Consider the following 27274-nt stretch of genomic DNA (forward strand, 5'->3'; position numbering starts at 1 on the left):
TCTTTATACATCTAACTTGAACTCCCACTTGGTAGACCACATCCCAGGACCACTAGGTTATCAGCTGTTACTAAGACCACCTGACACTGCATCCCTTCTCATTCACTCTCTACAGAAATTCTAAGCCAAGGCAAGAAGGTTCTCCATCAGGAGTTGTTTCCACTGACACTGGCCTGCAATAAGTTTGGATTCTGAAGAATTCAAAGTTTCCAAAGAAATCTATTTAATTAGAAAATTCCTTTCACCTCTATTCCATTTGAAAAGGTGATCATTACTGCTGTAAAATCTTCCTCTTGAAAACACAGAGACATGCAATACATACAAATTCAACTCTCACTGTATTCTCAATTCCAAACTAGAAAAAAAGACATTGTGTTATGACTGCCATTCTTAAAAAAGAGAACAGAAGGCGATGAAAGTGTACAGAAAGTCACAAAATAAAAGATCTCTTCAGGTTACAGGGTGACCACTGCCTTCACTTTGTGCACAATGATTCTGAAAATTTTAAACAGGTGGTATAAACTTAATACCCAGTATGTGCCTCTTGAAGCAGTACTTCAGAATATCAAGCAGGTAAGCAACGTTCTCTACAAAAAGAAGCATGAAAACCTAGCAATATCCTACATATAAAATATCTCAGTTGAACATGTATACAGCAGCATCACCACAAGTAATCGGAAAGGAGAAAGAAAAAGAAAAAGAAAAAAGAAAGAGAGAAGGCTAGAAGACTGCAGAGCCAGATGTAACAACTACAAAATAAATATGCAACTAAAATAATTTTTAAAAGGAAGCAAGGAAACAGCATAATAGGAATACTTCAGCCCAGTGATCATCCAATTGTTTCCATTTTACTACTCTCAGGAATATGCAGAGCTGCTCACCACAAAAGATAAAGTGTCACAAAGTATGACTAGGCAACGGAAAAGGAAGAGGAGACATGAGGGCTTTGATTTAGCCAAACTCAACTGCCATGGCAACCTACATGACAAACAAAGATTAAGACAGCAGATGAACAATCTGTTTTCTCTGCTCTAGTCCATAATTTTCCCCTGTTAACTTTTAAAGTCTCATTTGCTACTGACCCCCAATATACCGCCATGACAAATTTCATAAGATGGGCATACATTCAGTCTTACACATTTTATTCCTGAGCATTGAAAATCTTCTTGAAGAAATGCTGCATTGTTGCCAGCTTCGTGCTGCTGCTGGAACAGAAGTTCTCCTAGCTGAAGTAAAGTCTTGGGAAAGCTGCTCTTTGGAAACTGATCACTGGTATTTTGGCTCTCTGATTTCTGAGAAAGGAGTCTGTCTGCAATCTGTTTAACTACTAATTTTCAGACTGGCATAAACAGTGCAAATAAGTTAAAATTAAGCAAAGTCTTCGTGTCACTAACTCCTTTTCCAGCTGACCTGCAGAGTCCCACCATCTGCTACTACTCATCAGAAAGCAAGCAGTGTCTTCATTTCCTTAAAATGCATTTGCATCACCACAGGTGTCCAGGAGATAACAGGAAAACAGCCATTTTTATAGCATTTTCCATTTATGCTGTCTGGCGCTCTGCTTCCTTGTGGAAGTGTTACTTCGTAAATGGATGACAATCTAGTCAGACATCAGAACTACAAATCACACATCAGGCAGTCCCTATTCCAAACTGTCAGACATGCCTGTGTATAAAATCACATCATAACACAGTAAAGAAAGACACCCTCCAGAAGATGTCCGCTTAGCTCTTTCATTATAGAATACGCTGAAATAATTTATAAATCAAGAAGGTATTAACAGCAGTACTCAAGCATTCAGTAAAAGCACTGAAAAAAGACGTAAAGAGAGCTAGTCCAATCAAAATGACACCAGAAATAAAGATGAAAGCTTAGCATGCAGTTCAGACACATATGGAAGAACATATTGCTGGTTAGTGACACATTAAAAAAGTAGTTGTTGGACCCTTCAGTATGCAGTAGAGATTAAGTTCCCCAAACAAGGAGTATAGTATGGATACAAAGGTATGCTCAGTTTTCTTCTCAAAACCACTTGCAAAATGATAATAGAAAGCCTCTATCACAAGTTTTCACTGAGAATGTGTTTTCAATGTAATGTTCAGAAACAATACACAAAACTACTTGGAAAGCTTATCAGAAAAAAAGCAGAAATCTGCTATGAAAGGAAAAAAAACACCCATCACTCAAGACTGCACATTACAAACTGGAAAATCCTAAAGAGGAAGTCATAATCAGGGAATAGACATTGACAATGTTTAGTAAATGCAACTACTGGATAAAATGCAAACACTACGTACAGTCAGTATTTCTTAATAGCCCAGTGAAGCTAAATAAAGTTGCCTTGCATTAATAGGAAAATGCCAGCTTGTTCTACTGGTGTATGAACAGTTTAAATTATAATGCAAGTGTGTATAATTTACACACACTACTGATGGCTCTCCAAAGACAGCTATCTCCTAGTTCCTGTGATACATCATTAATAGAGGAGCTAAGCAGATGATGAGATCTCTACTTGTTGAAAATTGTGATCCTCCAACAAGTAGTTGCAAAACTTGCCTGTGGTTACATACTTGCCAAAGATGCACTGTTTAGCCAGCTCGGCCTTCTGTTTATTTTACTCTAATAGGATAATATATTGAGGTAACACACTAAAAAGCTTAGGACTATACCTGCACTACAGAAATACAATTATTTATTAACACTACATATTTAATAACATGAGACAATCATTTGGGACTGACAGAGTTTTTCACAAAGCATTAGTTTCTTACATATCATTCAGTCAGAGGATATTTTATTTTAATCTGAAACTTTAGAAACTTTCTTGAACACAACTGTTAAAAATCTATCTTTCTATAAATTGTGCATTTACTTCCTTGGCCAATTTTTTTTTAAAATCATTTTTAAACCCTCTTTTTTTTCTTTTATAAAATACTAGCAGAAGAATGAAAGGCTGTAAAGATAGCCTCACAAGTAAGAAGTCATGACATCCATGAGGCAATAACTAGCAGCCTCTCCAGGAGACAGGAAACTAGCAAAAAGGGCATCATATTTTTAGACAGAGAATCTGCCATTGTACATTTACTTGCTCTTTAAGATACTCTTTATGTTATTAGATGAGTAGGTAGGAAGAGCTATAGCAAAAGCTTCCATTGCTTCTCAACAGAAAACATCTTAAAAAACCCAACTCTGTCTATTTCTGTTACTTTTAAAGCTTTGTTCAACTTTAATTTTTCAGACTAATCTTTTATTCTGGGCATCTGCCACAATCTGTTTCGAAAGAAATAACTGATAAAACGGGCCAAGATAGAACATGAAAATTTTCTCCTAAATTCTTAAAACAGTTTTTAAGTTTCTATCCTTTGGTCTATGATTTGAAATTTGACAAAAAGGTCAGAGATACTTCAGGAGCATGCCGTTTCCAATCATTATTAAAATTTGTCAAAAATCTGACCAAGTTATAAGCCTCTGAAAACTGGACACCATCTTCAGGATACTTGTGATGACAGCTGCTAGTTCTCTGAAGATTTATGCTTTCATTGGATATTTTTTTGGTCCTTCATGTTTGCCATATACTAACAAAGGAGTAAGCATCATGTCCACGAAGTGTAACCTACACCAGAAATACGAGTGCTAAGAATTTAATTTAAACTGGCTCCCAGCAGCCATTACAATACTAGCCCAAGAAACCATGAGCTGTGAAATTTGTCTGTATTCTTAATGCATTGCCTAATTGCAGACAGAGAGCGTGGAAGAGCAAGAAATAGTATAGAATGAGAACAGCAAATGACTTTGTGTACAATTATTTAATGGGGTGAGGCAGAGACCCACATCAAGCCTGGAATATCTTGGAAGAAAGAAAAAAGCAGATATCTTTTGTGTTACTAAGAGACGCAAGATTTGGATACACAGTTATAAGACAGGGAGAACTAGAAGTGACCACCGGGCATGAGTAATAAAGAAGACAAGAATATAATCAGAGTGTGTGTGCAATTGCAAACATTTGAAGACAGCAGAGAGTTCAGCATTAGCTATGTTAAATTAGATTCACTGGAGGACATCCAGAAAAGGAGATCAGAGTGAGAGAATAGGACTTTTAAATAATCTGTTTATATTCATCTCAAGCCATGAGCAATAGATCAGAGAGTGAACAAAACTTACTGAATTATTTTCATAAACTGTAACCTAACATCTTCAAAAAACAAAGTCTGTGGGACCACACTTAAGCAAAAGGGGAATCATGGATTTTATTCAGCCTGAAAAAATGTTAAGTTAAAGCTCAGAAATACATGGAATCAGTCACAAAAGGAGAAAAGCAGGGATTCAAGGAAGGATTTAAGTGGAAAAAAAGTTGGCAATTCTGCAAAAAAACATGCTAAAGGAGTGACCTAAGAGACTTTATAAGAACCAGACTAAGAGAAAAATCAAAACAGCCAAGTAAGTAACATTAAGAAACAAGCAAGCACCAGAGCTTCATGTAGCAGGGAGGAAGGACAACGAGGTGGCAGACAAACCTGCCTGGGACCAGGACAGGGTTACAGGAGCTTTGTTGATGGCAGTTTCAGCTGAGTGAAAAGGACACCAGCCAAACTGGAGGCAATCCAGGTTGGAACTGGAGGCACATCTGATGAACTCAGAGATGAAGGAAGAATAGGGGACTGGCTGCGCTCCCAATTTTGGAATACGGTGAAAGATGATGTATCTCCTAATTCTAGATGGGTGAAATTTAAGTATTACTTAAGGCTAGTCTAATTCCTGTCTTTGAAATCAATGGTTGGATCAACATTAAATACTGCTGTAATGAATTAAAAGCAAACAAACAAAAAAGAAAAACAAAATAAGGAAAAAGCAAAGTACAAACATGGAGAGAGATGCAAGAGGGGACAGGAGTCACAGATCTTACCTGTCCTTTTTTAAGTAATATACAGCATCGACATAAGTTTTTCATGCTTTCAATTGTTACTTGTTTCATTTCCTTACAGAACTATTAGCATTTATTTTCTGTAAGATATTTCATTCACTCACTCTAAAAAGCAAAATCAGCTAAGGAGAAGCCAAATTTTTAAGTTCTTAGCCATTAGAACGTATACTGCAAGTTCTAAACATTTTCACCCTTGTAGGGCATGTAAATGAATAAACAGGTAGATGTTCCTGTACTGTGATCACCGAGCCCTGAAGCAGAAACATATTCCCAAATTCAATAGCAGCAGCTCTCAACTATGTGCCATGTGAAATTCAGTTGTTGAGATCCTAGTGTTCAAGACAGATATACGCTCCTTTGAAGTAGGACGCGCTACTAGTTGCATACATATACACAGTGCTTCACACCATTTCTGGCATTGTTTTACAGGAGCACGATCTATTTAGGGGACTTACATAGAAAAATAGTAACGGAGCATTTGTGGCTTACTGGTAGTCCAATTCAAATTAAGATTGCTGCTAAACCAGCAACATCTTAAATTGCTGACTTTGACACACTGTTCACATGGCACTAGGCTAGGCTACTGCTTCTTTTTAAAAAGTCCATCCTGTTGGATGCTGTCAGTGAAAGATAACTAGAGTAATTCTCTTACTCAGAGAAAGCATGGTATACCAGTTAACAAAAGAGCCTCTTTTGCTTCATTCCAAACTTTTAATTTGATAAAATCTCTTTATAAGCGAGCACAAATTTTTTTAAAAAGAACATTGTATTCAATACTCTAAAGAAGAGATTAGCTGAATATATGGTAAAAGCAGAACTGAAAACATTGCCAGACTGTTTTAAACAACCTGAAAAATAAACACATCTTTTCCAGTAACTTTATTGAGTATATTAACCATAAACTCTTTCAGATGGTGTGTGATTTTAAGATGTCGGAATAACCTCAGTTTTACAGTCACACTCCATTTTTCAATTAATCTCAAAAAGCAGTTAGAAAATGTTTTAAACATTGGGGTTTTTTAAAAAAAAAAAACCAAACAAACATAAAAGTTAATTATTGTTAGAGGACCATGATTTTATAGATAAGCTCGGTTATCTAGGAAAGCTTGTTTGTTTTAAGAATTCATCAGACAAATTTATTCTACCTATTTTCCCTTCACCAGTTGTGTTAAACTAACTGTTCTTCAGGGAAGATGAGAAAGATCTAAAGAGTTAAAAAGACTCATATCCTCTCATATCTATGCCAATCATTTTTTGAGTATTGCCAACCAAGCTTCAGCTTAATGTGTAGAACAGGGATGATATTAACTATACCAGTAAGGTATTAAGCAGATTAGTTAATATTTGTACATTATTTTGAAGTCAGTTAGAGAAGAGAAAAACCCTGATTACCTTCAGTCACATAAACCAGTACAAAGAAGTGTCAAAGATAAAATTTAATGGCAATGATCATAAAAATTAGTTCACTGTCAAATTTCATGGGTTGTACAGTATCACACAACAGAAAGACAACCTAATGTTGAATTCATTGTCCAAAAGGAAGGAGAAGTACATTAGGTGATGTCTATACCTCAGTTTTGTAACAGCATGCAAACACCACCAATAACAGCACTCTGGTCAGATAGCCCAAAGGTGCAGATAAAACGGTAGCCGGAATGCCAACAAATTTGCATGGACTCTTGCACTATTTTGTATCAAAAGTCTTTTCAGGGGCAAAAAATTATCTAGCATAGACATCCCATTTGGGTTCTGTAAAGTTTTGTGACATATTATTTTCTGTTGTTCCTTTAATTTATATTTTTAGTGAAGCAGCTATTGGACTGAAATGTTGCTCGTCCTATAGAATGCTTTTATTCAAAGAAAAAGACTTCATGAAAACAACATATAAAGAACAGTATAGCAGACTAAGACATGAATTAAAAAGTTAAGAAATCACACCTTTTAAAACTTAGACTTACTTAGATATAAAAGTGTACACACCTGAGCTCAGAAAAAATAGCTGGCCAGTCTTATAAAGGCAATTTTCATTAAAAGGACTAACTGAACTCTGTCAGGACTGATAAGCCATTGATAAATCATGTCCTGCTTAATGAAACAGACAAAAGATAACTTTTTCAGTACTTACATCAAAAGTGGGTGTGCTTTGCTGGGCACTCTGATTACATGGTTCTCTGAAGCAGTCAGTGAATGGAAGCAAAAGACCCATTGCAATAATGCGAGAACATAGTTTTTCTGCTTCTTCTTGTGGTGCATTTTCCTGCTGGCTGAAGAGCTTTTCCAGCAGAGTTCGTCCTGCCAAGGTGATGACACAGATCGATTAGAATTTGTAGCTATCTACGGGACACAAAGATTAAGGCATTACATCATCTATTGAAAATCTCTACTTCCAGAAGTATAAATAAGAAATTAAAAAAGAATTCTTGAGAAGAGTAGGGGAAAAAAAAACCCATGAGATGCAACTGTAGCATCAATTTCCCATCTATTTATATTATACAATTGTCCTGATGAGAAAACTGAGATATTACCAAGAAATGAAGTAACTTTTTCCAAGGGTGTCACACGAAGTTATTATAGAATCAAGTCTCCCAACTCTTGGAATAAGCCCTTGTTTTTTGAATCATAAAATGATCATAGTCTTTAAGAAATTGTGCTCTATTTCTTTAAAGAAACTCTCAATAAAAGAAGAATAACCAAAAAAAAAACCAATCCCACCCTGATAACTATTCTGTTTAAAATTGTATTTAATACAGCTCCAGAGCAGCAGAGTGCTCCAAACTAAAATGCAGTGCCACAAGCAGCAATTCAGAGAAGTAAAACTTTTGAAGAGTGAGAAGAGAGACTTACTCCTATTACAGGGCCAGATTTCACGATCAAAGTGTTTTCTTTGTTATCTCACCAGAGCATGAAAGGAGGGCATATGTTATAAAGTATATTACAAGAGACAATGCTAGTGGTTTGAAAGACCTTTGTGTTGTGTGCAGTTAGCCAGAAAGAGACTACAAAAAATAGGTATCTACGCAGGCTGTAGAAACGTCTACATCGTAGGAATACTAAATTGCTTGATTAAGCTCTAAAATTTCAAAAGATGCCAAAGTTCAGATTTACAGGATATAAATAAAGATATGAAAAAGATCTACTGGAAGAGAAAATGCAGACGGAGTAATAAGTTAATTTCATGTTTTAGTATGAACTAGCTGTAAATACAATTTGTACCTAAATCAGTTTCTACAGTCTGGTTTTTTTCATCTACTCACTGGAAGACAAAGGTATTTTCCAGAACACCTAGTGCATTGAGAAAACATTTTAGTGTAATTTAAAGTAGTAATAATAATAAAACCAATAATAATAATACTTGTTTTTTACATACATATGTAAGACTTCTGTTTGAATGTTGGTTTTTATTCAAAATGTAAATTTTCCCAGGCTTTCTGAATATACTAAAAAGATATTTTTTTTTTAAACATCTGGATGCAATTTAAAAAGGATATTCTAAGTGACATTTCACCCAAAGTTTCTGTATTATTTAACTTCACATAGCAATAGAGCCTAAAATAAAAAAATACATTAAAATGTTAGAAGTTATTTCTAAGATTTTCCACTCCACATCTAAAGATCTGATAATTCTGAATTATTAGGCCAAGTTTCCTAGCCTCTGGTTAGACACAACACAGTACATTGAAGGGGATAAGCCAGAAGATAAACTTGTAAGATACACAAGTTTTGTTATGTTTGCTGATTAGTTTGCCTCTGTTCCTTGGTTTCACCACCTACACAGTGATGATAACATAATTGCTTATTCAACATATCCCTCTATTTAGCTAAGGATACAGTTCAGTTGTTAAAACTTCAAAGTCATTAATTAATTGAAGACAGGCTTTCTTACTGACTGTGATTTTTAACAATGTACCCATGGTTGCAGCAACGTACAGCTATCTCCTACATGACGAAAGGCAATAGTATGAAACCACGGAAGCAACGCACAAATAGGGAGCTATGTGCTGACAGACATTTTTGTGATTTTAGTAATTTTTCTTTGGGATTGTAGTTGTCAATGCTTAGTGGTGCTGTAAAAGACCACTAAAAACCCTAGTTACTACCCTCTTACTGTAATAAATGAATTCTCCTCGCTATAAATATTGAAGTTAAGCTATATAAGCAAGTTTTAGAAAAAAATAAGACCACAAGACTGGCATCACACTGGCACCAGAGTACCAATACGTAGCATTTCTGCTAGCATTTCTGGGGAAAGGACATCATATGACCATAGTATCGCCTTATATCACTGAGTAAAGTTCAACAACATGGAAATCTGTCTCGTTAAATGGGAGACTGCAAGTGATGAGGATGTCAATACTTTACATTTATCTAAAATGCACAGAAGAAAAATAATAAGAAAATACATCAGAGAAAGAGCACTCTGAACACACACACACACAAAAATAGGACTATGCAAGAAAACTACTCCTTCATGCTATATTAAATATTCAAATGTTATCCATGATTTTTGAATGTCAGACTTGATATATCTAATTTTTTTTTTGTCTGGATGGTTCAACATTTAAATCATCTTGTCACGTTGTCTTCTTCATGTCTAGTCTTCTCCTAGACATCCAGAAGCAAAATAGCCCCTCCTCCCCCCCTTTTTTGCTTTAACCTAATTAACAGGACTAATACCTGTAAGTGAAAAAACAGGAAATGAGGCTTTTCTTTTTTCCTTAATCCACCGATTCATTTGCTAATTTTTGTAGCACTTAAGAGTCTTGCTAAAGATCAAATACTTTGTTCAGAATCTTAGCTGCCATTCAGTTGCAGTTTAATTTGTATAGTGGTTATTAACTACCTATTAACTGTCGTTGCTTAGTGATTATTAACTACTGCCTAAACCTACTTTAGCATTCAGACAATATAGAATATGTGTAAAAAAGTCATTAATGAACTTAATTTCTCTTACTGTACTCTGCATTACTTTATTTTGCCCATCTGGGCCTGAAGCATTCTCTCCAGTGTATTATCAGTCTTGGAATAAATAGGGTAGTAAAAATTATTTAATGATATCAGCTAGTACTTTGACCTAAAAGAATCAATCATTTAATTCAAACTAACTTTACAACAACTAATCAGTCCTTCCCATCAAATATACATTGAGTCAAAAAAATAAAGGTTCTCAACACAAAGGTAATAATGTTTGGATAAAGCTGGGCTCTAACACAGCTTGCCTGTTCCTTACAATTGCTATGGCGACCTGAGGAAAAGACACAGAAATTTGAATTACAGAAATATATTTTTCCAGTTCATTTAACACATTTTACCAAATGCAAGCTGAAAAAAGTTGAATTTTCAACGCATACAGAAATAGCTTCACTGCGAACAGCTGTGAAAAAAATCTCTGTACCAACAATATATGGGTTATATGTTTAAAGCACTTACTGGGCAAGATATTTAGAACAGACTGTTAGGCCATTCGAGTTGTGTACCTAACCAGCTAGGGCTTATCATCAAATTGAATCATCATTACAAGTGTCAGAACCACCCACCCCTCATCAAACATAAAAAATAGCCAAAGCTATAAAAAGGACAGTACATATTTTCCTTAAAGAGGAGTGAGGAGGTAAACCCTGCACATTTATGATTTTGATTCAGGGCAAGATGAAGGTTATATTTTTGTTTAGGTATAGCAAAATACCTCTTTATGGCCTCCGCAGGCTTTTACCTACTTTTGTTTCGAACCAGAAATGTTTTGCCACCACCCCATCTATCTGCACTACAGATGCCTGGAATTAATTCATATTAAAATGACTTTGTGTCTATATGCTTGAAATTGACTGTACAATATTAATCCCTCAATCTCTTCTATCTCAAACAGCAAAGCCAAAATCACAGCCATATTTAATGCATAGGCTGAATTCCAGTCAACTTCAACTGCAAGATTTTGAGCTACAATTTTTCATCTTTGGTTTATAATAAAATCCAGCAATGATGTCCTCAGACATCATTAATCACCTCATGTAAGTTATGAATATGAGGTAAATACCTGAAACTGTTCTCAATAGGTGAAGATGGTTGCAAGTGACCTGGAATAATTAAATGAATAATGATTTCATAATCATTAACTGGTTTCTGTTACAGGGATTGAAATGCAAAATAAGCAATTTCTCTTGTTTATCTTTACATGCCATGAAAATAGTAAAAAATGAAGATTTTTCAGCTTTTTTTTTTTTGCCTAAAAGGTTAAAAAAGTTCTCATTTTTATATTTTAAACAACTTTTCTTCCCAGAAATCCCAGGTCATAAAGTTCCTGGAACTTATTCTTACTTTTCCCCTAAGTATTGGTTTGGTGGGGGATGGGAGGCATATCAAGTTTTGATTTAGAGAAGAACCACAGTTACATTTCAGCCTTAGATCAAATCAGTATTCTGAGGATCTTGCCAAAACCCTGCAGCAAATAAGGCGACTATAAATTCATAAGTTATTTTTTAGGAACTTAGAATGACTTATTAAATCCCAGTAAGGGATAAAAAGACTTTTCTTTTTTCACAAAGAATTAAACAATTAATTAACTAAAAGAATGGGAACATGAAATTAAGTTTGGAAGTATCAGGTACTCTGGTCTTCTATGGATATTTTGTGATACTTCGGCTGTCATAGCTCAGCCTAGGTCTGCTCAGCTTCCAAATTCCGTGTCCCCACCTCCATGTCATCTGCTGCTTCCTCCCATCCTCATTAAGATGAAGCACTATGATCTTATGATCTCCTGTATGACATTACAGGTCTTCATCCTATTAATATGATCAAGACCTTAGTAACTTTGTTCATCAAAACGACCTCTGGCAAAAACTGTTGAACATGTAAGCTGTTCACTGCAGAATTACAATTCACAAGTCCCTGTACGTTTTCCATTCATACTGTCTCCCTTTTTGAAAAATGCAGGTAATTGTATTCTTCAATGACCGGTTTCAATTTTAGACTTACTGCAACCATATTTACTCAAATGCAAGGAAAGGAAGCCTACCTCAAAAGTCATTCTACAAATGCTATTTAATATAATAATGAAGTTTTGCAAAATATTATTATATATATAAAATATACATATAATAATTTAATATAATAATCCCACTCTCCTTAGCCTGGAGAGGTGTCTGTGTGTATGTATTATGCCTCCTTCCATATGGCCCCAACTGCTACAGACCTTGGCCATCAGTACTGGTAGTCAGAACTACCTTATCTGTCATGACCTGGACTATGAGTCACTTTTGATGGGAGAGGTTGCCTATTTTAGAAGGAAGCACATTGGGCCTTTCTATTACAGTTACCTTCTATTCCAGGGCAACCTTTTTTTGTCCTCAAGCAGACACTAAAAATAAGGATCTATGCTCTTCCAAAATGCATGTTTGCCTATGGAATTATTGAACGATGAAAGCATGTTCAGTACTGTCCACAGAGAAATACAGGGAAATCCCAACTCAACGAATTCACATTATAGCTCTTTTTCTGTCCAATCTGCTTATAAGACCAACCTTTCAAGGAGCAATAAGGAGAGCAATAAAATCTTTACGAGCTAGCAATACCATCAGCATGTTGTTGTTGGCTTTGGATTTGCTTAATTATTGAGGGGAGGGAGAGGGACAAATGGAAGAGAGAAAGAGGAGAAAACTACAGTATTCACGCTCATACTAAAAAGCCACATGTGCATGCAGTGAGGCCCTGCACTACAGCAGAGCTCGCAATATTGTTTCGCTGATGATCATGCTATTATAAACTCACATTTATCTTTAAAGATGTGCCTCCTATCCTCCTTACACTGCATCTGCAAAAGCCCAGGGGCACAGCTGTCAGGGAGCACAAGTTGAGACTAATGATTCAAACGAGTTATACTCCAAAAGCTCCCCCTTCTGCCCATCTCCCGCAATTCTAACAGTCAGAGCACTACACCACACTTCCACCATTAGTACAGAAGCTGCATCTGCACATCTTACCCTATACAGACTGGAGACAGACTTTCAGTTTTCATTTTCCCCAATGCAGAGTGAACGGATTCAGTGTAATACCAGTCCTGAACAGCCTGCGCCGAGTCACGTCAAGGGTTAACAGTGACTCATGCACGTACTGCTTACATTTTCAAAAACTGAAATCAGCTTGCCCTCTTTTCCCCAGTTTACTCTTCCTTCCCCCCCAACTTCAGTGAGATTATAAATGCTCACACAGCAAAGAGATTTCATAAGCTTTGAAGCCAAAAGTACTATAGGCAATGCTCTATTTTTGGGCGTTAGGACAGGAAAAAAAGGAAAAGGACTGAGATGGACAAAGTGATGTACTTCCATTTAGAATATGTTTTCTGTTAGTCTTGCAAAATATAAAGAGGCAATTGTAGTCTTATTACATTTTTTCAATCCATAAAGGATTACAATTCTGAACACAGTAATATAAATTTAAAAAAAATAAAGAGCAGAAAATGGATAAAAAGAAAAGCTGATTTCTACAGCATTCAAAAGTTAAGAAATATCATAGTTCAGATATCTGCTGCCACATATATCCCTAAAGCATTCCTTCCTTCCATTTTTTTTTTCTTGTCTCCTTTTCTACATATACTACCATCAAGGTCACAGCTGAATCACGCCTAAATCATCTGGCAAAACACCTGAACTGTGCAGCACCAAACATTCCCCAAAATGTCGGAAGAGAACAAACATATCCGAGAGACAGAAATACTGCAAAGACTTCCATATATGCTTACCTGTAAATGAGCTAGTAACTGCAACTACATGTCATTTCTTAAATATTTTACAAGTTTTATTCATTCATTGTATTTCCCCAAACTACACAGCAAAAGCTTGTCAAACAATTTCCTAGGGGCAAATCAACCACATTTCATTTCCACCTTCCTACTGTTTAATATACTTTCCTAGTTCTCAAATATACAAAGCACTAACTACTATTCCACATCTAAAATTAATATTTCAAGGATCAAAAGTATTACATTTCTTTAATATTTCCTTTCATTTCATAAGCGTTTCAAGTTTTTCAGCTAATCTGTACCAGTCAGCCTAAATATAATACGTAACATGTGACTGCTGAGAAAGAAGAGGTTTTCAAAAGTGCACGTGGAACCTCAGAAATGAAACAGAACTGGAAATCAGTACTCTAGTCATCTCATCTTCTCTTCAAATAAGAAGCCCAAGTCCTGCATAAATGCATATTAAGCATACATTTGCACTAAAAAAATAACAAATGAATTTAGCGTCTTGCTTGCCTGAAGCCTGACCTGGGAGATTATGCCCAATATTCCAGGATTAGAGACTTCATTTATTGTTCTTTTTCACTGCAGAGTTTCTAATCCTCCACTGATTTAGATTGAGAAACTGTTCCAGATCTCTCATCCTGTGAGGTTGTTTTGGCTGAGGTGGTTTTTTTGTTTGTTTGGGTTTTTTTTAAAAGGGATTGAATTTTCATTGACAGATACTTTCCTAAAACCACATGACAGTTTTCTCACAGCCTGGTTACATAAAACATGGAAAAAACACCAAGCAAGAGGCCTACATATACAACATGGTTTCACAAGAAAAAGAAAAAATAAAATAAATAATTGAGTCCTTCCGCTATGAATAAACACAAAGTAAAGTATGTCATAAGTCTAATTTCCAAGCAACATACACGATAAAAATGACAAAACTTGTCAATGTCTAGGGTTATATATTTCTACAATTCTGTCCTATTTCCTTTTGGTTTTATTATCAGTGTAATAGCTAATATCTGCATTCACTGCTTGTACACATACATATGTTTCTAAGGGAAAAAAACCCAGAGGTCATATATTGATTTCTTTATATACATAAAGCTTATATTATCATATTATATAGAACATATTAAATTATAATATTTATTCTGTTGATATATTATATTTTTTAGTATTTAGAATGCTACTAAAGTTAGGGATGCGTGGAAATGCCCGAGAGGATTGTCCTTTCTTTTCTGATTTTCTGTCTCCAGAGTTCCTGACTGTTCACATGGATGGCATGAACCGAACTCACGTATCATCTTAAGTTCAGAAGTCAATAGCGGAAAGTCTGTCTAAACAGGAGAATTAGGAAAATGACATACATCAACGCTATCTCTCTCTGCACTCCCAGTTTTCTATGCCTGTCTACACAGAGTTCAGTGTAATTTCAAAGTCAGAAATACATATTTATTAAATTCCAGTGATTTGGAATTGATTGATGGATTAACGTCATTCATAGACTCCCCAAACAAGTGGAATAAAACTATCAATTATTGATTTCATACCCACAGTCCTGTATTTGACTGTCACAGTAAACACCATGCTTTACTTTTGCCAAGCTGTCTGAATCCCCTGGCATCTCAGTCTCCCTCCCTTTATACTGTCCCATCTTTTAGTACCCTCTTGACTTTTAAAAATTTTCCATGAAAACTCTTGGCTAGCTCTAAGTTAGAACCACAGTGTATCAACCCCTGTGCCGCTCAAGAAAGCCCCTTATTTTAGCCCCACAATTATCACTAATCATTTAAACAGATTCCAGATTGTGCAGGAGAGCTTGAATAACCCTATCACTGAGATTTCAACTTGCTCAGCTAGAACAAGCAGCCCACTATGCAGTTACAGAAAGAGACTCACATAATGGTAGCAAGCTTCAAGTGTTCAAGACATCCCCAAAAAAGCCAGGGAGCACATGTGTGCGTGCTCCCTTTTGGAAGCAACGGCACAAGCTGCTGCTGGCAAGACAATCCTGCTGCCACCCCTGGGGCCACCACAGTGCACACAGGGCAAAAGTGACACCTTGTACAAATGCCACTGAAATTCTTCCAGGAACACCCTGATGGAAAAAACAGAGTTCTGGCAAAAAAATTGAAAATGGGATTCCCCAAAAAATAAAGATGACAAGGAAAGACCCCAGATTTAATGAAGTAAAAAGCCACCCCAGAAAGGATGTTACAAAGAGTTTTCAAAAAAAAAAAAAAACAAACCCAATCCATCTCACTCTTTATCTCTAGTATCCCATAATCGAATCAAGCAGCTGTATTTAAAACAGCTTGCTCCACTTGTGCTGGCTATGAGACATGGCAACAACACCAATTTCAGCATACCCCCAATGACCTGTTAAAAGACTACTTAACCATATGCTATACTTGCACAAATCATGCTGGAAAAGGCAGGAGGAGACAGGTCAAAAACTGATTAATGCAAACCTTGGTCCTGATAAATGAACTCATAATGCCAGTGCAGTTCTTAATTTTGAAATTTGTATTATAATACAGAAAGACAAAAGTTTACTGCAGATTTCACCTGGTGATGAAAAGGTTGAGTCCTGCAAACACTAATGTCAGGACAAAGGTCAGGACCCAGCTCCACTCTTGCATTAATCATGGAATAAACTTCCACAGCCTGACCACGCCTATCATATCACTAGGTAGAAATAGACCAAAAAGAAGCTGTTGCTCTTTGGTGGAAGAGAAGTAACACTACAGTGTTCCTTATCAAAGCCACCAATAATTTTCTTCTTTGTGTAAGTGATTTGCAGTGTTGCCATTTTCTACGGAAATCCAGATGAACTCCTTCCTACCACTCTTGGCTTTGTCTAGAAAGCAGCTGTACATAAAAGCTATCAACGCAGTCTTACTGATCTTTGCTAAAACCGTGCTGTGTTTTGTTCCATTTTTCTTTACCCTTTTATCATATACCCAATACCTAATTATATCTTATAATTCCTCCTTCAAGATTCGTTTCAAAACCTTGCTTGTTGCTGCAGTCAAAATAAGAAGACTAAAATTGTCTGGATTATTTGCAATAACAACAATATTACACCTTTTTTAAAAAGCAGGTATTCTAACTTTGCTGTCACCAGAGCTTCAAAATATATTTGTGATGACCTGTGACAGTGCTTTTAGAATTCTTGCAGATTAGCAAGTCTCTTAGGCATTCTGTCTCCCTAACTTGAGCATTAAGGTCCTTGAAATTTTGCTTCCACAGTGACTAAGATTTTACACCTTTCCCCCACACTGAATTTTCTGATATATGACATATGTATACGAGGATAAGCTGACACAAAGTATTAAACTATGCTTTTATCCCTACCTTTCTCTCTATATATTTATATATATTTTTTATATATATATAGTGAAAGGTAAGACTAAATCTTATATGTCATTAATATCTTTAAAAAGCTGAAGTTTTAAAATACCAAACAATTCTCCAACTATGATACAGCTGTGGTACATAGTACAAAATGTCTTTCTAAAAATATAAACAAGGTGCACCCTCCCACAACTTTATATGGCATGTCTCCTTTCACCTCTTCAGGTTCTAATGCAGTATTATTGCAGATTACAAAAGTATGTTACTAAAGCTTTCCTAATTATAGCAGGTTATGATAAAGATAATCTATACGTGTCTGCCTACTGAATCTTTAAGACACCGTATGCATCTCTGGCAACTTTCATACTGTGTCTTCCAGGTGCTTGGGTTCCTCTCAGCAAGTATTTAATTCTGCCCGTCTTTACCCTTTTAGTTTCTGTGGTGATTTGCGATGTGAATGCGGTATTCCATGCCAGGTTCTCACAGACTGCTGGAAAGCTACAATTATTTCTGCCTAGCTCTTTAAAGTAAGAAGCTCCTCTGATGTCTTTTTGGGCAGCTACTACTAACAGCATCTTTTGTCAGTCCAAACTGATACACACACAAAGCCAATTTTGTAAAACTTCTTTATTCCCAAGGGTTCTAGATTTCATTTGACATTTAATACAGTCTGGCCAATCTCTACCTTAGAAGTAAATCCAAGTATTTGCTCAAGCAGCTACAGGTCACAGAACACAACTGAACCGAACTAGCAAGCCTCTGAAGTGGGACACAAATAACAAATTTCTTTCAACCTACTCATTAGAGTCCCAGCATGCCTTAGCTTTCTTTCCTCTCCAGGACCTGTGCACCGAAGCTCTGACAAGCTCCTCCAACTTCAGTAACTGCTGATATTTTAATAACTATCACAATGTACAAAAGCTTTTCTTCTTTGTATCCATAAATAAAAACGGGTAAGATGAAGAAAGAGGAAAAGCAGAAAATTAGAACTACCTTCCATGAAAAAAATATATATGCACATCCATATGTTTGTGCAGAGATGTTCTTCTAGACTTCATCTGAATAAAACCTAAGCACATCTCCCTTGCTATAACTGGACCTTCATGTTCTTTCGTAGATGTAATCAGATATGTCCCTCAGCTTTTTCTCAGCACATTGTATTGCCTTGACTCTTTGCATGACAAAATAGTGTTTAGATACACGCCCTCTATTATGAAGACAATGTTTTGGTTTTGCCCCTCCCCCCGTTTTTTTTAATGAAAACCACCTTTTCTTCCATGACTGTTAGCAGATGTCAGTGTGGTTAATTACACTGTTACTGCAGCACTGAGTTCTTTTGTACAGTGATTTTTTCTTTATCAGTGCAAGGAAGAGGAAAGGATAAGAATTACTTTTCGCCTGTTACGTACTACCTATTACGTATCTTCACAGCACATCTGAGCCAGATCTTGGCATCAAATAAAGTCTAGAATGAAAGCTGCCTCCTGTAATTAGTTCCACAGTAAAGTTATCTATCCTTCCTTCTGATTCAAATTCATACCAAGTTCAGAGCTCTGGTGCTCCTGATTAATTTCATACAGATCCTGAGACCAAACAATTCATACTTTTACTGACAAATAAGAATGTCTCAATGATAAATTCCATTTGTGACTAGGCTTACCTGCCACTATTTAGCTGCATATGTCAACATACCAAGAAGATTAAATTGTCAGACGTTTTTGTACTTCTTCTGTATGTATATATTTCCATTTAATTTTATGTATATTAGGATTTACTTTTACAACTGTGACATTGTTTACACACACATACAAACAATCCCATGAGCATGGCTTCTTACTGTAGCAAAACTGCTAACTGACTTAATGGGTTCTATCATCTGTGCATCTACAGATGAAAGAAGTCATGTTCTGTATTTATCCGAGAACTGAGTAAGGTTTTGCATCAGAAAACATAATCCACTTCCTATTCGTGGTCAGAAAGCCTAGCCATTTCCGTCATTGTGAAGGAAACTTATTCTGGACAGCAGCAATACGGAAATAAAATGAGGAAATGTCATTTTGTACTCATGGTAACACAGACCATCTTGTGATCCCTAACTTTCTTCACATGAACTGCAATGTAGGAATGCAGGAAGTTGCTGCCGCTTAAAGGAAATAATTGTGTGACACAGCTCCTGAACCCACTTTTCTGTCTTTTCTAAAACACTTAATGAAATGCAACTGGCCTTGTATTATCATATGAAGAAGGAGGAATGAGGTGACACAATGTAAAGCCCTCACATCCTTCCATCGCGTTCCTTTCACAGCTTCTCACTGCTTCTGCCCTGTTCCCTTTGTATCAGCTCACCTCATCCCCTCAAAAGATAAACTGTGTGCCTAAAAGTAAGTTTCCAGAAACTTTCATATTCCACCTAGCCGCTACAGAATGATGCTTTTAAATGTACCTAAAAATAATCAAAGCCACAGTCACAGGAACACCTACACATATGTGCTTCATCACCACTATTCCTTATGTAAGTCCAAATTTTGGCAGGAGTAGTTTATAAGGAATACACTTGGCCATATCCTGAGCTCGGTTAAACTACAGCACAAACAAAATGCCTTGGCTAACTAGCATTCACCATGATTCACATTAGAGCTTGATCCCTCATATTCAGGCAGCCTAAAATACTCCTGGAGATGCTTTTCAACTCCAAGTTTATTATGGAGAAAAAGGTGAGGCCTGCTTCAAGGAACAGAGCTTTCTCTGCAAAGAGGCAGCCTATGCACACTTTTAAAAAAAAAAAATAATAAAAAAAAAAAAAACAAAAACCCCACAAAAAACCCAATGGACAAACCACCCCCCTCCAGGCTATTAAATAATTTCTAAATATTTTAACAAATAATAAAGCACAATTACATACAAGAAATATATTCAAATTTAAATTCCATATAACTACTCATATATATATATAACTATATATAAGGAGCGATTGAAGGAGCTGGGACTGTTTAGTTTGAGGAAGAGGAGGCTGAGGGGAGACCTCATCACTCCCTACAACTAATTGAAAGGACATTGTAGAGAGGTTGGTGCTGGTCTCTTCTCACAGGTAATTAGCGATAGAACAAGAGGGAATGGGTTCAAGCTGCAACAGGGTAGGTTTAGGCTGGACATTAGGAAAAAATTCTTCACGGTCAGACACTGGAATAGGTGGCCCAGGGAGGTGGTGGAGTCACCATCCCTGAATGTGTTTAAGAGTCATTTAGATGAGGTGTTAAGGGATATGGTGTAAGGGAGAACTTTGTAGAGTGGAGCTGATGGTTGGACTCGATGATCCCAAGGGTCTTTTCCAACCTAAATGATTCTATGAGTCTATGATTCCCACTGAAATAATCCACTGTTCTTTTCAGAGAAATTAAATCACTGAAGCACACAATGGCCTTTAATGACCAGCTCTAGCCAGATCCCACGTGTGATGGATATTATACTGGTACTATGTCTCGGATCCAAGCAGAGATGCATGGACCTCCAGCTATAAACTGTCCCTTTTCCTTTCCCTGTTTGCACACCAAAAGAGACCAGAAGGCATCCAGGACAACACATTTCTACTCCAGACACACGTCAGGCTGCCGGTCAGACCTCAGAAAAGGGCAGCTGCTCAGGAGAAGAGATGCAGCCACTCAACCCCATGACCAAAAACTGTACTCCCAGTGAAGTTCTAGATAAAGATCAAAGCATTAATCATGAGACCCCATCAAAACAAGCCTGTGGCAGCACTGCATTCCCGTGACATTACTCATGTTGCTCCGATTCCCATATTGCAGTGCTGGCGCAGTAACATGAAAGCAACTTACTAGCACTCAGCAGTCTTTCAATAACATATTGCAGCCCATTTTCAAACAGGTTTTACTGTAGTTGGAGTGCAGTATTGCAGCTCTTCTCCCCCCACCCCTGGTGTTTGGATCCTAGGCAAAAAGAGGAGGATCTTTCCCTTCAGATGCTTACTAGCAACACTCATGATCCCATATCACATGAAGGGTTGCTGTTAGGCAGCTCCCTTAGCTAGAGGAGGCTGCACTGCCCCGCCATCTGATAAAAGACACATTTGTATTACTGCTAACAAAAATCATCAGTGTAACAGTAAACCATAAGTAGTCAAATAACAGCTCCAAAATAAATAGTCTCTTCAGGATGTCAATAGATACAATCCATATTGTGTGCATTATCACATGAATCAGAATGAAACAAAACCTTGAAAAAGTATCTAACACCATCTGCTTTATGTCTCAGACACAAACTTTTGTCCTATTTTTTCAAGTTTTCACATCCTTATACATATACATACATTTCACATACGTATACAAAGGTCACCAAGACCCTTGTATAGGCCTGCAGACGCTACGCTGGAACTGCAAGTGGGTGCAGATGACAGTGAGATTTGTGAGAAGCAGGCCGGCACTCCATGGAGATCAGAGAGCCGTGAGCACGCAAGCATGGGGGTGACTTCAGGTTTTGGTTTATGGTAACCAGGACTTTTTGTTTGTTTGTCTCCTGTTTACAGCTACAGCAGGGCAAATACAAATCTTTGAAGAGAAATTTAAAGCTAAATGATCTGTTTGAAAGAGATTCATGCAGCAAGTGTATTACAGCCAGCCAACAGAGATTAGAAAGGGCATGGGTTTGACTGGGTCAACCTTAATTACCATCTGGGGCAGCTGACAGGACTCTTATACTCAGTTTATATAACAAACACCCTTACTAGCTCCTTTGCAATCACTGCTCTCAAATTAATGCCAGGATTAAATCAATCTATTAGCTCTTCTCTTTCAGTTATGTCAATGTTTGGAAACATCAGTTTCATTTTCCCACTAAGATACTCTCTTAATGTTAGTGCAAATTATTCATTGCCACACAACGAAGTGAGAGAGCCAACCCTATTCATTCAGGTTCAGCTCTTGTCCTCCTGGGACAACAACATAAAAGCCCTGGCTCCACTGTGCATCAGGTAATCTAGAACTTGTAATTACTGTCACTGCAATTTCAAATACATCTGTCCTCATCACAAAAGAAATAGATCTGATGCCTGAATTACAAAATGCCCATAAGTTCGACCCCACCACATTCTTAGCCAATGCATCACATTTGAAATACCATACTTTACTTATTTCTTACATAAAGCAAAATTAAAATATGCAAAGTCCCTACCATTCCTGTTGTTTGCCACCTACATTTTACATTAAAACAGCCATGGAAGAGTTCATATGGATCATTGTGAAAACCAAATGGCACATAGCCAAACCACAACATAGCGCAAAAGTAGGCCAGTCATCTGCATAGAACCTGCTGTCATTAAAATCGATGACGAAAGCATTGTGGAATATTTTACTTGATTCTAGTTAGAAATGCAGAACAACACTGCAGTCACTGCACAGCAAGATGGGATTTAATGCTCTAGGCAAGAAGCTGGTTTGGTTTTTTTAAAGATAGAAATGAGGCACTATAAGGAATGTTATTTCTAAAAGACTGATGGTAATCCCCAAATTGATGCACCTCATGCATGCAATTAAAATACAATATTTTTCAAAAGCAGTATTCAGATTACAAGAAAATTATTTCTGTAATTGTTTCCGTGAAGACTGGTTTAAATAAAGAGGTGTTTCTACTCTTGCAGCAATGACAGCCAATCCGTGGGAACACTAATCTTAAGTTTAATTTCCCTTTTCCTTGTACACTAGTTGTTATTTCTATATTCTTGGTAATTTTCAGCTTGTAAATATATTTTTGAAAATAAGAAGAATGATCAAAAAGAGATGAAGTGTTACCACGTCAATTCCAGTTCCCTCATTTCAAGCTTTTCTGCATGAACTGAAAGGTATAATTGTCCTCTGCCTAGAAGACAGCTGGTATGTACATGCAAATGAGGGTCACTGTAATTTCCATAAGAGACAGAACTACTGTTGCATTGGACATTTGTCCCTTCACAATAACAGTCTAAAGCATTGGTGGGAAAACAGAATAAACCAAAAATTATTAATAAGTAAATCAAAACCTCGTGAGGAAATGTGAAACAGTCTGTTCCCTGGAAAACCGGTTTCTAAAAAGTAAATCCATGCTCTTGAAGTTCGCCAAATAAAACTTATTTCCATCAGAGCACCACCATAAAGAAGAAAGTCTAATTACTGAGGATGCAATTAAAAGCTTTGCTCTCTGAGGTGTTCATAAGCTGTCAAATGTTGATAGCAAAAAAAAAAGTGTGCTTTTTACATGCTATAAATCTGAAAGTAGGGATCACCTCAAGTTGTAAAACTTTAGATAGGTATGTCTGAAATTAAAGCTAAGAAAACAGGCGGAAGGGATTTAAAACACACAAAAAAGATTCGGCTCACTTCACAGGGGGCTGGGTCTCCTGTAGAGGGGACTGACTTTTTTGTGTTAAAAACTTGAATTCTAATTTTCAAGACTGAAATTGGGGATTTCTGTTCAAAACTACTGAAGAATGAAAGTATTCTTGCAATTTGAATCTGGAAAATAATGTTAATGCTTTACCTGAGTATTTCAAACTCCTGGAGTTAGCTGCTTTGCAAAAAAGCCTCTAATTTTAATTTCTTTTTACAGCCAGGTTCATTCACCAGTATTACTATGATGTCAAGCAGAGCAGAATATGCACAAAGAAAGCAACTACGAATGCAAACAATTACAAGTTATATAATTTTTAAAATCTACAGTATAAAACAAGATAGTCTTTTTATGCAAAACAGCTGTTGATGGCTTTTTTCTTACATGTGATTTTTAAATTATGTCATTGCTCCCTTCATAAATCATACTTTGTTTAGTTTTCATAAAAGGACAAAAACATTCTCACTGCATTTTTTCTAAACAGCTCCCGTACATATGTGGTTAGTGTGCTCACGCATCTAGAACAGACTTCCATTCAAAACAAACCTGATTATAGATTCAACTGTTTTAATCTTGTAATGCTTGCTAATAGGGCATGTTCTCTGTATTCCCTTAGTTCTAGTTTTCTTAAAATTGAAAAATAAATGGAATATATTTCCTCTGTATAAATACCTCCTATGTGGCAGAGGCCTTCTCTATTTGTGAATAGATTAGCTTTATATAGAAACTTCAGATAGGGGGAAGAGAAAGGGTCAAATAACCTCAACGTGCAGGAAAATATAACCGTCTATTCACACTGTTTCATTTGTAAACTCTATATTCCTATGCCTTTAGGAGTAAATGCAAGCTGCCTAACAGGCAAGGTAAAAGAATGCTTTCCTGAATGAGTCACCTTAAGCAGCCTGAGCAGCAGCTGGCCAGAGCTACCAAACTGTACTACCCACAGTTTCCCTTCTCTTCTCCATTTTATGCTGTCTTTTCAAGTCATTAGCATTTTCTTCTCCTCCCCGTTCCCCTTTCTGAAGGGGAAATGGGTTCCTTTCTGTAGTGCTGTCCATCTGTGCTTGCATGGCTTTTTCCTCTTTGTACTAAGCAAATCCTCATCACTGCCTCAGTCTAACACCAGGTGCAGCTCTCAAATATTTACAGTACATCAGAACAGCTCCTAGCACAAGAAAACCCCAAACAGGATCACAGTTACAGAAAGCTTCACATCCGAAAGATCTATTTATGCCGAGAGATGGTCTGCCTAAAACAGTGCAGCTCTTAGCATTTTTCAACAAGAATAATTTCAGGCATCCAGCCTTTTCCTACAGGATTTAGACAAAGGAGAAAAGCAGAAAGAAAAACTTCAAAGAGTTATGCACTTCCTTTACTGGCAGTACTGCCAGGCTGACACTGAATAGAGAGGCTATGCTCATTAATGAAATGCGACTGTGTTTGTAAGATCAGGCCTTCGATTTTAAAACTGTCAGCACAAGTAAAGACACTAGTACATGCAAAGGACTGCATTCAAGTATTTTAAATATATTTTCAAAGACTCTCTGGAAAAAACCTTAATACATGTCACTCACCTGAAAAGACATTGGGAAACGTCTCTGTAGAAGCCTGCACCCCTGAGGACTTTCTTGAATGAGTCGAAGGCACTCTTTCTGTTTGAAATTTCTCTCTAAACCCCTTGTGCTCCAAGTAGCCTGCAGAGCCCACCTTCTGCGTTATCTCACATTTGTGATTAGATACCTCTTCTGTCCAGTCTGCTGAACGACTAAATAAACCTGCCAAACTAGCAGACCTCTGCTTTTTGACAGAGACTTTTTCTTTTTTGTGGAAGGACTCCTGCTTCCTTGTAAAAAGCGGGCTCTGGGATGGGGAGGGAGATGGTGAATGGTTGGGAGAACTCAGTTGCCTAGTTGTGGTTTTGATGTAACAAGGATTAATTAGATAGGGCTTAAAGCATCGGGAAGCAAGCATTGGACTGCCTGCTGTCCCCTCGGAGGACAAAATGCCATTTTTCATTTCTGTGGTTAAATCATTATGCAGGTCCTCTTGACTGGCTGACAGAGTGGGTTTCCCTTCCTGAGTCTCAGCAGCGTGATCATGGCCTGCATCTGAAATACCATCCTCTGTTTCTGAGCTCTGCAAATCAACAGCCTGCACTTCAGCAATTTTAGTCTCAGCATCTGCTACCGAGGTTGGAAAAGGTTGTGTGAAGCTGTGTGTGAGAGACCCATTTTCTACCACAGTTCTATTTAGATCTTCTTCTAGTTCACTAGCTCCAGCATCCACTCCAGCAACGAGCTGTTCTGGTTCCTCAATCAATAGCTTACGTTCTTCTGTTTCAAATAAGCCGTTACCAGGAGAGCCTGTGCCATTTACTGCTTCTTTCAGTTCATGTTCAGTTGCACAGGAGATGGGAATCTTTTCTGCAATTTCAGATATCGCTGGAAAAGCCCCCTCGGTGTCTGGGCTCCTCTCTTTGTCAGTGGTGGTTACTGAAAGAAACCGTTCAAAATCTAAGGGGGCTGCTTGCGAATTAGCCATGTGTCGGCCCATTGTTTTGGTGACAAGGTCCTCAGTTCCAGCGTTAATTGCCCCCTGCTGCTGCTGCTGCAGTCTAATAGCTTGCTGGATATCAGAAAGCAAATCCTCTTGTTCCGTAGCTGAATGGAAACTGTATATATCCGTATCGGAGCCAGAGCTGGTCCTTTGTCCATCCTGTGTCTCCGCAGCAGCTGGGACAGTTTCATTTCTGATTTCAAAATGTTCAACATCTGTGTCTGAGAGACCCCCTTCATCCGCAGAGATGCTTATATCTGGAGTTTTGGTTACAATTGAATGAGTACTGTCCAGCTCTCCAGCCTGCAAGGCCTGGCTTTCCAAAACATCCTCCCGTGAACTACTATTCCCATCTTTAGCCTTAGACAGATTTTTTCTGATCCTCAGATTTGAAAACACCGAGGCCCTCGAGTCCGACTTACCCTTCTTCTTACCGGATTCACTTCCTTTTGCATGCTTCCCCAGTCCCCTTCTGCTTCCCGATACCTTCTTTGTGCCGTCTGTATCCTTGGGCCCAGAGGCATCCTCTCCTTCATGCACATCACCTGTATTTTTCTTTAGCTTCCCATCTTGATTCCCCATGATTTTTCGCAGCGCGACACCTTCAGCAATCAAGCCATGCTCCCGGATTTCATTCCTTTGGCCTGCCGGCGAGATCCCCTCTAGCGATGCAGATTTGTTTTCAAGCGGTGGTGATGCAAGCGAAGCAAACGCTTGCTGTGCCTCTCTCCCATCTGCTAGAGCTGCCTTTTTGCATAATGTGCTGCTCGCAGTGGGCTCCGCTGGGACATGCTCAGTACAGCACTGAGAGCCGCAGACAGCTCCTTCCAATGGCTGCTGCTCGCGGAGCCGCCGGCTCTCCGGGCTCCTGCCGCACTCTTGTTTCTTTAGGAAGGATTCCGTGAAAAGTATTTCCTTTATAAAAGTCACTTCTTTTTCCACCGTTTTTATTGCCTGCATGGCAAGCGCAGCTCATCACCAAACCATTTAGAATTTCAGGACTTCAAAGTTCAAGCTTCTGGAGGAGGGGGGGAAAAAAAAAGTTAAAGCAAGGTACTTTAATTACCCTACAATTGTTTAAATGAATAAACGATTAGCCTCGGAAAGAGAAATATTATGATTATTTAATAGTTTATAAGGTGCTAAGGCATATGCTACTTTGACAAGATTACTCAATACCTCTGGTGATCTACATGTTTACTTTTTACAGGCCACCAAAACACAGTACACAGTTTTAAAATGAGAGTCGCTCAAAGTAGATAGGAGAAAGATAATAAACAAAAAGTTCTTTCCACAGTTTTAAAGAGTTGCACTTAAAATTCAATGCATTATGGTAA

At 37.5% G+C, this 27274-nt stretch overlaps 1 protein-coding gene across 2 annotated transcripts in view; it reads right to left on the bottom strand.

Moving 5' to 3' along the window:
• Window positions 1–26717, bottom strand: part of FMN2 (formin 2) — a 162452-nt gene extending 135735 nt beyond the window's left edge. For both annotated transcript variants that reach the window (XM_063328952.1, XM_063328951.1), the window contains exons 1-2: window positions 24956–26717; window positions 7047–7213 (exon numbers count right to left, since the gene is read on the bottom strand). In XM_063328952.1, coding sequence (XP_063185022.1) covers window positions 7047–7213; window positions 24956–26519 — 1731 coding nt within the window. In that variant the 5' untranslated portion in view covers window positions 26520–26717. The remainder of the gene's footprint in view (window positions 1–7046; window positions 7214–24955) is intronic.
• Between the last annotated feature and the right edge of the window lie 557 nt (window positions 26718–27274).

Source organism: Chroicocephalus ridibundus, chromosome 3 (genome assembly GCF_963924245.1).
Source record: "Chroicocephalus ridibundus chromosome 3, bChrRid1.1, whole genome shotgun sequence".
NCBI lineage: Eukaryota > Metazoa > Chordata > Aves > Charadriiformes > Laridae > Chroicocephalus > Chroicocephalus ridibundus.